This window comes from Lynx rufus, unplaced genomic scaffold, assembly GCF_022079265.1.
Source record: "Lynx rufus isolate CCGP_SWC_20201006 ecotype Redwood Valley unplaced genomic scaffold, mLynRuf1.p SCAF_3, whole genome shotgun sequence".
NCBI classification, from domain to species: domain Eukaryota; kingdom Metazoa; phylum Chordata; class Mammalia; order Carnivora; family Felidae; genus Lynx; species Lynx rufus.
The window spans coordinates 128824606-128836656 of record NW_025814845.1 but is presented as its reverse complement, the minus strand read 5'-3'; the positions used below and the strand labels follow the sequence as shown (position 1 = coordinate 128836656).

At 41.1% G+C, this 12051-nt stretch overlaps 1 protein-coding gene and 1 long non-coding RNA gene across 4 annotated transcripts in view; one reads left to right on the top strand and one right to left on the bottom strand.

Moving 5' to 3' along the window:
• Positions 1-11153, top strand: part of RNF175 (ring finger protein 175) — a 47755-nt gene extending 36602 nt beyond the window's left edge. The window contains exons 7-9 of one of the 2 annotated variants that reach the window (XM_047090930.1): positions 4497-4630; positions 7875-7976; positions 10365-11153. In XM_047090930.1, coding sequence (XP_046946886.1) covers positions 4497-4630; positions 7875-7976; positions 10365-10485 — 357 coding nt within the window. In that variant the 3' untranslated portion in view covers positions 10486-11153. Of the gene's footprint in view, positions 1-4496; positions 4631-7794; positions 7977-10364 lie in introns of both variants that reach the window. The other variant, XM_047090931.1, reaches the window with a different exon arrangement.
• The window catches only part of LOC124520221 (uncharacterized), a 44757-nt gene that overhangs the window by 23688 nt on the left and 9018 nt on the right, over positions 1-12051 (bottom strand). The window contains exon 2 of one of the 2 annotated variants that reach the window (XR_006964285.1): positions 7764-7981. This is a non-coding gene — a long non-coding RNA (uncharacterized LOC124520221). Of the gene's footprint in view, positions 1-7262; positions 7982-12051 lie in introns of those variants that run through there. The other variant, XR_006964284.1, reaches the window with a different exon arrangement.

Below are 12051 nucleotides of genomic sequence, written 5' to 3'. Positions count from 1 at the left end.
AAATGGACATACTTGCTGGTTAGATGGATTTCATATTCAGGTATTAGGAGCACTCATCTATGTCTGACACATGCGCATCTCGTAAAAACTCACAAACCAGGGGCTTTGGGATGACCTAGTGGTTTCAGGAATTCTATGTCTCTGTCCTCTGCTGGCCTCTTGGTACACAGCAGATACGAAATGGAAAAGCTACTGTGGATGGCAAGGGAGGAGTGCAATTCCAGACTGTTCTTCTCTCTCTCCATTTATGGGGCAGGACTAAGTAGACATGACCTTGACTTCATCCCTGTCCAGTCTGCCCTTCTCCATCTCTGTAGGCTCTATCTTACTCTTTTCCTATAGCCTGGAATCTGACTTCTGTGGTGAAATGCCGGAACAAGATACCTTTTGGAAGTCCCCTGCCATGTGTCATCTATGGGACAACTGCCTTTTTTATAATGTTTAAGGTGAGCAAAGGAGAGAGCATTTCCACTCCTAGTTCCTCCAGCAAAAGCCAGAAGTCATACTTCTTAAAAATTTCCCAAAGCCTCTTGTACTTATTTATGGACAGGAGAGAGAGAGAAGAGTTGTGTGTCCTCTGTTCTCCAGTGGACCAGGAAGAAGAGATTCAACCTCACAAGACAAGTTTTTAAGTGCCAACTTTCTGGAGACTTCTCACCTGATCCCACCCCACCAGGCTTCAACTTCTTGTCATCCTCTGTCAACTTAACTTCATCTACCAAACATATAAAACCCACTGCTTCAAGCCATTGTCACAGCCACGAGTGACTTGAACTGATGGGAGTGTGTGTGTGTGTGTGTGTGTGTGTGTGTGTGTGTGTGTGAGACAGAGGTAAGGAGGAAGCAAAGGAGGAGCAATTTCCATTCTCACACCACTGCCTAAGCCCCACACCAGACTAATTAAGTCAGAATCTCTGGGAGTGGAGCCAGTGCATCTGCTTTGTTTTAAAAGCTCCTCAGGAAAAGGAATGAGCTATTAAGCCATGCAAAAACATGGATGAACTGTAAATACATGTTGCTAACTGAAAGAAGGCAGTCAGAAAAGGGTACATGTTATATGATTCCATTTATATGACATTTTGGAAAGGGCACAACTATGGAGATGGTAAACAGATCAGTGGTTGCCAGGGGTTTAGGGAGTGAGCAGGGATGAATAGATGAAGTACAGGGAATTTTTTAGGGCAGTGAAATTATTCTGTATGACACTGTAATCATAAATACATGACACTATGCATTTGTCAAAATCAATAGTACTTTGTAGCAGAAGGAGTGAAACAATGTATACAAATCCGAAAAATCATTTAGGATGTGAGAGAATGCCAGGACAGAATGTAGACTGTGACAGAAGAATCTAACTGTATTACAAATACATGAAATAACCACACTGAAGGGAGGAGAAGAAAGCGCTGACCTAAGTAACTTTGAAATGAGTAGAGATCTAAGATTAAAAGCAAAGGAACTGAACATAAGTACTGTACTCTAGTTTGTAAAGTGTTTTCCCTCGGGGCTATGGGTTCTCAATTCTGATACTGCTATCCATGTATCCCGCAACTGAATAACTCAGTAAATGGATGATCCATAGTAGGAGCTATGTTTCTCACCCTCAGAAGGTTATTAACACTCAAGGAGAGAAGGCTAGAATGATCCATATAGTAAAGGATAAGAGTTAAAGACATCAGTCTGAGATCATGTTTAGCATAATATAGATTACATGTGTCTTAATATAGATGGATACATATAGGAACATCTATCGCTATGGTATACACATGGGTTAGTATATACAGCTCTATTTCCTTCCTCTATCAGCTAAGAAGCCCAGAAGCAATGACACCCCAGTAGCAGTGAGCACACCTAGTGCCCATATCTTTTCTAATGCCATTCTACAATAAAAGGAACCAAGGTTCCTTGGAGAAATGGTTGATTCTAGGTCTTGGCAGGGAATATACAAATGAGCCCGGAGTACCTTGTACTGCCAGAAGTTAAGGAAGTGCTCAAAACAAGCAAACAAAAAGCCCCACCACAATTATGAGGATAAGTCAGAGACACAGAAGCCAACTGAAAAAGCTGCCAATGGTAAACGCTAGAATAATCTGTGCAACCAAATAGTAGTAATAATAGTAGTAGTCGTAGTTGTAGTCATAGTAGTAGTAACAGTAGTAGTAATGGTGGTGGTGGTAGTAGTAGTAGCAATAGTAGTAGTCATCGTAGTAGTAGTAGTGACAGTAGTAGTAACAGTAGTAGTAATAGTAGTAGTGGTAGTAGTAATAGTAGTAGTAGTAGTAATGGTAGTAGTAGTAGTAGCAGCAATAGTAGCAGCAGCAGAGTTGGGTTATAACCCAAAGTATAAAATAAATATCATGAGGGGCGCCTGGGTGGCTCAGTCGGTTGAGCGTCCGACTTCGGCTCAGGTCACGATCTCACGGTTCGTGAGTTCGAGCCCCGTGTTGGGCTCTGTGCTGATAGCTCAGAGTCTGGAGCCTGTTTCAGATTCTGTGTCTCCCTCTCTCTGCCCCTCCCCTGCTCATGCTCTGTCTCTCTCTGTCTCAAAAATAAATAAACATTGAAAAAAAATTTTAAGTTGATGCTTTAGGGGCACCTGGGTGGCTCAGTTGGTTAAGCATCCAACTTCGGCTCAGGTCATGATCTCATGGTCCGTGAGTTCAAGCCCCGCGTCAGGCTCTGTGTGCTGACAGCTTGGAGCCTGGAGCCTGCTTCCGATTCTGTGTTTCCCTCTCTCTCTGACCCTCCCCTGTTCATGCTCTATCTCTGTCTCAAAAATGAATAAATGTTTAAAATAAATATCACGAGTCTATGTTGATATAAATGAATGAATGAATGAATGAATGAATGGAGGAGAATAGACAAATCTCTCATGCAGAAGTCCACGTAATTTATGTAGATACTCCAACCTTAAGAAGGTTATTGGTTACGTTTTTGGGGGTCAGCTTGGGTAGGCTGTGGTGCTCGATTGTTTGATCAAACACCCATCTAGATACACACACATACACACCCTATCAGTTCCTTTTCTCTGGAGAAGACTCACTGATATTGAGGTAGAGCTTAACTTCCCCCTCCTTATGAATGGGCTGTTCTTCGTAATTTCCTTCCAAAGAGTACAAAATAGAAAGGAATAAAAAAAAAAAAAAAGAGTAGCTTTATAGTAGAGAAACCTGACAGACACTGCATCACACCAGGTGATCAAGGTGAAAATCAACAGTGATAAGACTGATAGCACGTACCCTTGCTATGGTGTGATAAGAATGTTATCTTCGTTCCTAAAACTCATAACCTCACTGTAATCAAGAGAAAAACATCAGCTAAATTCCCATTGAGGGATATTCCGCAAAATACTCCCCCAGGTTGTCAAAGTCATAGAAAAAAGTGAAGTCTGAGAAACCACCACAGCCAACAGGAGCTCAAGGAAACATAACAACGAAGTGGTATCCTGAATCGGATTCTGGAACAGAATGAGGACATTCGTTTTTTGTTTTTTTTTTTTTAATCTAATCCGAATAGGGGCACCTGGGTGGCTCAGTGGGTTAAACGTCCAACTTTGGCTCAGGTCATGATCTCACTGCTCATGAGTTCGAGCCCCACGTCAGGCTCTGTGCTGACAGCCCAGAGCCTGGAGTCTGCTTCGGATTCTGTGTCTCCATCTCTCTCTGCCCCTCCCCCTCTTGTGCACTCTCTCACTCTCACTCTCTCTCTCTCTCAAATATACAATAAAACATAAGAAAATTTTAAAAATCTAATCTGGATAAAGTATGTACTTTATTTCATAATAAGTGTCAGTGTTGGTTCATTGATTGTGACAAAGATACCTACTAATGTAAGATGGTAATAATAGGGGAATAGGGTATATGGTATATGGGAACTGGTACTATCTTCATATCTTTCCTTTACGTATAAAACAATATTTAAATAAATATTTATTTTGTAAAAAACAGCTTCTTAGGGATTCTAATGTGCTGCCAATATTGGAACCACTCTTCATCCACCTTCATCTTGGAAAGATGCAGGTATCCCAGGTTAGAATTCTAAAAACATTGCTTTCCAATGGGATTAGTCTATGCTCCCTCTCATCACATGGGAAGTAAAAATGATAGAGTTGCCTGAGCTTACTCCGGATCTGTGAATCAGAGTCTCCAGAATAAGAGAAAGGGTTAGGCTATAGGTAAGCTTAAAAAGCTTCCTGGGTGACTCGGAACTACAGCCCTGGATAAAAACCTTTCCTCTTGAAGGATTCCTCAATGGGGAGGTTAAATTGGAGGTTATAATTAGCAGTGTACTCTGGGTCCATTTGGAGTTCAGTGGGTTTTTGCCTGGAGACCCTAACTACACTGAAGCATTCCTAGGAGGAAAGGTGTTTCAAGTTCTAAACCAATGAAGAAGCAGTGAAAACTCTATGTCCCAAAGCCTGGAAGTGGTGTTCCTGTGCTCAGAGAATGAATGGTATGCGTTCTCCTAACAGTGCTCTGTGCATTTCCCCCAAACAGTTCTACAGCGTCAGTGGGATGCCCACAAGGAGCTTGTCAGACAATGTCTGCGCCGTCTGTGGGCAGAAGATCATTGTGGAGCTCAATGAAGAAGGGCTCATTGAAAACACCTACCAGCTCTCATGCAATCATATGTATCCTTTTCACGGGAAACCATATGGGCTTCATCAAGCCGATGATGGGAGGCAATTTTCAAATAATCTGTGTTGGTCATGGCAAGTCAGGGAGCATTGTCTCATACCTTCCTCCCCTCCTCCTAGCCCCATCTCCTCTGCCTTGCTTAGCTCCCATCCCCAAACCCCAGGTCCTTGTCCTCCACCTTCTCTCTCGCTGAGACATTCTGATAATCTCTGCTAACTAATGAACCGCTAACTGAGGTGAACCTCTTTGGCCAGTGATTTCCTTTGTAAAAATGAATCTTCATGCTACCCAGAGAGAAAGGCTGTATGTAGCATCCGCCCAAGACACTGGCTGGGAAAGTTGGCAAAGCCGTACGTGAACAGATAGCCAAGAAGAACCTGGGAGAGAAAGGTGTGGGGGTGAGAAAAAGTGGAGTTTCAGGTTCAGAGAGGAACTCAGAACTGTCCAGGTGGAGCCTCTGAATCTCACAGGACTGAAAACAACAAAGTATGCTTTGCCTAGAAATAATCCTAGGAACTTGTGTCAACAGTGATAGCGGGGTCAACCAGCTATCAGCTCTGGTCTTGGAAAGAAGATAACGCCACAGGCAGCAGGACACCTCCGACTACAAAAGGAGGGACCAAAACTTGAGCATCTAGTTTTTGAACCATGTGGCTCCTCTGTCTGCGAGGTCTGCCCTGAATGGCTGATAGATCTTTAGGTGTTAGGATGCAGACAAGCCTGGGCCTGGAAACCAGCATTCTCTGGGAATTCCAATAACCGTTGAGGAAGACCTCAACATATGGAAAGATCTAGGATCAAGAGTCCTGAATATGTAACTCTGGATACCAAAGTTGTGTTTGAATTGGCCGACAATCAGTATTTTAATTCTCTCCTAAATATAGGGGAAAAGAAGGTATCATTTATCTTTATTTTATAGTACAATACCAACTTTATAATATTGCTCTGTACTCAGTTCAACCCTCTGGCATTATGAGGTGGTTAAACCATCTGTCTTTTGCCTCTGAAGCCCACCTAACTCAGTAATACTCTAGATGTGCAGTGCCTATGACTAGGTTCTGTTTAATCTGGACAGATTCCATTTATTCAATCCTGAGAGCTAAAAAATGGAGTAAATGCATCTGAAATGCAATAGGAGACCTTACTCCTGACGTTTAAGCCTTACCATTTTAAGGTAAGAAACACAAAAATATCCCATATGGAGTTCTATGGTGGTTTTCCAGTGTGATACCTTTCCCAAAAAACTATCCTTCCAAGTCTGGCCCTAGTTTTAAATACGATTTACTTTTCAAGTGTTGGAACAGAGCCCCTTATGCCATTTGCAAGTGGAAATATTTTCTCTCTCCACCTTTAAAACCCCTTAGGGATTGTTGTGCATGTGGGCATATGTAATCTAAAATGTAGTCACTTTTAAATTTGCTTTGCAGGGAGTACTGTTAATGGCCCATTTTAGCATGAATCATATTAGCAAGGAGTGGGTGAACGTGAGTCATATTAACAAGGTGGGGCAGGGGAAGGAATCTGAGTATTGCTCTCCAGCAACTCTGCCAGCTTGGAGACTTTTCAGGATCGAGATTTAAAGATGAGACAGGATATTAAGAGGACGTGGACATTTCAATATTGGCTCTATGACTCCTGAACTCTATACCTATCTGGAAGATGAGGCCATACTCCAGCCCTTTTGAATAAAGGGCTGCAAGGGTTTGGGTTTAAAATCTTTGTTATAATGTTGCACCTGGGTGGCTCAGTCAGTTAAGCTTCCGACTTTGGCTCAGGTCACGGTCTTGTGGTTCATAGGTTCAAGCCCTGTGTCAGGCTCTGTGCTGACAGCTTGAAGCCTGGAGCCTGCTATGGATTCTGTGTCTCCCTCTCTCTGCCCCTCTCCCACTCATTCTCTCTCTCTCTCCCTCTCTCTCTCTCTCTCTCTCTCTCTCTCTTTCTTTCTCATGCTGTCTCTCTCTCTCAAAAGTAAACATTAAAAAAATTTTTTATTAAAATCTTTGCTATAATACACCACTTTATGTTAATCCAAGCCTTTTGCAAAAATGACCCAATTCCAAAAACGTACAATAGTGGAAACTCTTAGTTACATACACATCTAATATTGAGGAATTATACACATGGTCTTGACTGCTCTACACTCCCATTTATTAGGGAGGAGACTGCTACATCATTGCTGTTCACATGGACATGTAGCAGGCTAGTCAGAAAATCGTTTGATTTTGATTCAGAAAGCTACACTGGGATCAACAATTGTAAAAATAAATAAATAAATAGGATGGATCTCATTACTGTTACTCATTTTGCCCAAATCTGCAATGTTGTGAAACCTGAGAAAATATATCTGCAAAAGTAGTTGGTTTTGCGTGATTCACTCAAATATTTATTTAATAAATAGGCACTTAGGCACTGCATCAGGTGCTAAGGACAGGGAGGAATGAGACCTGGTCCCACAGGTTTCATGTGGTCCAGGAGAGACATGGATATACATAGAATGTCGTGCTACAGTGTGATAGGAGCTCTAATGGGAGCAATTGTGGGAAAAGACAGGGTTTGCTCTCAACTTTGGGGGCAAAGGGCCAAACTCTCCAGACAGGGAAATATATACAAATGAATTTGTAAATGCCTAGTGTTTCAGAATTTTATTAGGTTTATATTCTATTAAAAATAAATCCCTTCTTATCAGTAACAAAAAAAAAAACTTAAGACTCATAAAGCCAATAGAAATCTCCATAAACTTATGGTTTATGACTACAAGTAACTTAAGCTTGTCTAGGTGCCTAAGACAAGTGTGATTACGTAGTAGGTAATGAGTAAGGCACAAAACATAGAACAAGGAAACACTATGGTAAATCTATGAGAAACGCACAATTAGCGAGGCAAGGAGATGTATTAATACAGTGTGATGTTAAATATTGCTGTAAAAAAGCACTTTCATATTCTTTATCTAATTTAATTCTTGGGAGAATCTAGTGCAGCAAGAAGAACAGGTAAGGCCAAGAAGCTATGTAAACCTCGCAAGTTCCTAAAGCTGTTACAGCTCTGACAGCAAACTCACAGTCCTGGGGTTCCATTGGCCTACAGAATCTTCCTGAGAGTGATGTGCACAGTCAAGTCATGACTCACCTCCATTCTCACCCTCTACTTCATCCTGCAGATGGGATCATTTCCATTATGCCATCATGAAGCAGACCTTGCCTCTTACTATCTAGAAACTTCCCTAACGAGATGCTTAAGCTTTCACGAATTCTGCATCCGAGGTTGGTGTATAGTTGGTAAAAAGCAGACTTGCCCTTACTGCAAAGAGAAGGTTGATTTGAAGAGGATGATCAGTAACCCGTATCCTTTAAAAAAAAAAAAAAAAAAAAAAAGTTGTGAGATATTATGTAAATGTTCTGGTAATGTATTCTTAAATCTAAATATTCATTATCTTCATTACAGTTTTAGCTGAAAGCTTTGTTTTCCCGTATCTATTTCAAAATGACTTACTAGTCTGTTTTCTCCCCTGTGCCTATGTTACTACTCTGGCTAGGAATTTAAATGCCAAAAAAGATACATTATACACTTTATAGTCCATGTATTCTACTATAAGGGCTTTAGTGGGAATGTGATGGGATATTGCAAGAGATGGGTAAATATATGGAAGGATTAGATAGATAGATGATAGCTATATAAATAGATGATGGATGGATGGGTGGGTGGGTGGGTGGATGGATGGATAGGTAGGCAGATAGTTGGATGACAGGTAATGGGTGGATGGGATGAGTGGGTGGGTATATAAATATATAGACTGGAAATGAAATTTTTAAATCCCCAAATGTGAACTAGTATATAGAAAAGTATTTTTTTTTAATTTTTTTTTCAACGTTTATTTATTTTTGGGACAGAGAGAGACAGAGCATGAACAGGGGAGGGGCAGAGAGAGAGGGAGACACAGAATCGGAAACAGGCTCCAGGCTCTGAGCCATCAGCCCAGAGCCTGATGCGGGGCTCGAACTCACGGACCGCGAGATCGTGACCTGGCTGAAGTCGGACGCTTAACCGACTGCGCCACCCAGGCGCCCCTAGAAAAGTATTTTTAAGATATACTATAGTTTATTATTTCCAGAATGAGTAAGGTTATTTTCCCCCTGGATTTGGTCTTTTAAATTCCTTGCCATGCCTCATCTTGTCTTAGGCTAAACCCTAGTGATAATAATATTGAAAGAAAATGAGGAACTACAGACAGCTTATGGCAGCAGCTAGGATTTTTATAGACACCAAGGTTCTCCAACTGAGGCCACAGGAAGCCTCAGTGGCCCCATCCAGAGCTGACCACAAAGACTTAGTCCTCAACCCCACTGGCTCAAGACCATAATACGGTAAAACCTTAGTTTGCAAGCATAATTCATTCTGGAAACATGCTTGTAATCCAAACCACTTGTATATCGAAGTGAATTTCAAGAACCATTGGCTCAGTTGTGATCATGTCACGTTCAGTGTCACGTACTACTTGTATTGCAAGACAATGCTCGTTTATCAAGCTAAAACTTATTAGAAATGTTTGCTCATCTTGCAGAACACTCACAGAACAAGTTACTCACAGTCCAAGGTTTTACTGTATATCTCTTCCAGGGGTAAGTGGGATTGAAACATAGCCCCATCTTCAGCAGCAAACATTGAGAGGTTGGCATCAACCTGCCAAGTACTGTCTCTCCTCATACAAGACAGCCTTTCCAGACTTTCTGTGTACCAGTCACCTAAATTTTACAGTGCTGAAGGAGACACCTCCCTTGTTCCCTCTCCCCCTACTCTTTACCAACCCTGAATGTACAGTTTTAACAATGGCTGCCAGGGGCAATGCCCACACCTCTCTGATGACTGCAAATCAAGGAAAGATTTGGAATTAGGGCAGCAGAGGAGGGAGCATCTTTTTGTCTCAGGGCCATGCCACAGCAAGAGAGCACCTCTGTGGCCACCAGCTCCCTCTGGTGTGTGATGCTCCCCCCTCCTTCCAGTGCATCCGCTCTCTCTGAAGTTCCCTTCTGATAGCAGGAAACCAAGTCCCAAACTGCTTTTGGTTAACAACTTATAAAACTAAAATATATGCAGCTTTGTTATAATGTTGGTGATAATATGATCATAAATGTCACCTTAAATGCTCATTTAAATAACAAAGGACCATCAGTTACTCCATACAGTCTTGAGAGAATAAGCTTTTGAATATTACATGTACTCCTTTTATTGAGAGTCAGTAAAAAGAAAAGCTTCTTGGGGAATATTTGCCTTTATGTATGTAACATTGCTATTAGAGATATTATGTGTTAATTACATCCCCTTAGCACAATTTATCAAAGAAACCAGAAAAAGCATATCTTACTGTGATGGTTTTCTTTTCAATACAGTGCCGAAGGCTGTTTTGGCTCACTTAAGGAAGTTTCCATGATCCTTGGTTTCCAGTGTCGTCATCTTCCTCTTCCTTTCTCTGTTAGTATATGACCCTTGCCTTTTGTTGTTTTATAGTTTGAGATTTTATTGTAATCTGTTTTATTGTTGGAAATTTGGTGTAATGTAAATAACAATGATAATCAAATGCTATAAAAATCACATAAGGGGCTTTTAAATGAGCATACAGAATTAAGAGGAAAGGAAATACTCATTGCATTGTTGATTACATTTGCAAATGATATTCATGAATATTTGTGCTACTTGACTGTATATAGAGCAACCTCCTTAACTGAGATTTAGCTGGGAGCGCACACACTTTTTATATGGACAAATCCTGGATTGGCTTCGTTATTTGGTGGCCTGGCAACCCGTGGTGATTGGAATAGTTCAAGGCATTAATTATTCACTAGGGCTGGAATAGTACAGCAGACTTACTCCAGAAGCAATGTGTTGTATGTTGAAATATTTTTAAATCCTTGATCCTACACTTAATATCGATGTTCTTTTTTTTAATTTCAGAGGTGATCCCAAGAGTTTAGAGAACTGAGCCTTACCTAAGCAGTCTGTCTATGTGGAAAGAATTTAGAGAGAAGCTGAATGTCAAAAGTTCAGAAAAAAACCAAAAGTGAAACCAATGAATCTGTGAAGTAGCAATTAGTAAAAATTTATTGTGCACACATCTAAAAGATAGTTTGCAAACCAGGAGCACTCAGACCAAAACAAAGAATGAGGCTCAGAGCTATATGTTATAAAGCAGCTTATATAGTGTGGAGGCAGTGACTGTTTATTCTTCATGGTGATTGGTTACAATACGGGAATTTTCTTAAATGAAAGGGAATTGGTTAGTGATCACCTCATCTCAATTTGGGGAGAACAATTTAAGTTTTGCTTATGATTATCAGAAGTGTAAGCAAGAAGTGATCTCGGTCAAGTTAGCTTTGCTTGTCCTGCAAAGTAAGCTAAATTAAGCTTTGCTTGTATGACTAACCTGGTTTTGTCCACTGAAGGAGTTTTCAAGTCTGGGCTCTGTTTGTGTTTGGTTTTAACATGAACAACAGAATAAACAAATAGAGCACACTTTGCATCTTTCCCCTTGTGATCATTTTCTAATTGATGCATGCAGCCCATTTGTTAGCACCCGCCATGGACATCCTACCTCTAATTTGGCTGATAATGTACTTCTTACATACAACATTTAGTTACAACTGGTATCTTCTAACCAGTTCAACATCTTCAAGGACGTAGGCAGAGTTGTTAAGTAATCTACAGTTCAAGATTACTGCAGCTTTGGCACCATAAAGGCCTCTGTGTAGAGGGCATTATTCCCAAAATGTCTAGCACTAGGTGCCACAGCCCAGCCCATTCAAAGGGCCTGAGCTGCACTGCGTTTCCCGGGCCTGCCAAGTGCACTTGACCCATCCAAGGGTTGCATTAAAGTGGAGGAAAACCACTCTCTTCTTTTGTGCCACTCTGTTCACATGCACGCATGCACACACACACGCGCACACACCATCACTGTTGCTGTACTCTGCTTTTATTTTCTTCATAGCACTTATCGACACCTGAAATCATACCATACATTTGTTTGTTATTGTTTGTCTCCCCTTCCAGGAAGGCAGAGAATTTTATCTATTTAGTTCCCTGTTTTATCTCCAGCACTTGGAGCACTGGCTGGATATAATAGGCACTCAGTAATTATTTGCTGAAAGAATGAATTAATCTAGCAGGAGGGGGTAAAATTAATGGAATAGGAAAGAACTGTCCAAAAGAATTAACTCAAGAACGATAGACTCCCCAAATTAATTTGTTTTAAATTGCTGGTGAGTTGTTGAACAGCGACCACCACACACATATCAGACATCTACTCTGCACACTTGAAGACATTATACTTGTATGAAGTAGAAGGAAACACACCTACTGTCAAAAACATAGGCCATGGGGATTCTGGGAAGATGGCGGCGTAGGAGGACGCTGGGCTCACCGCGCG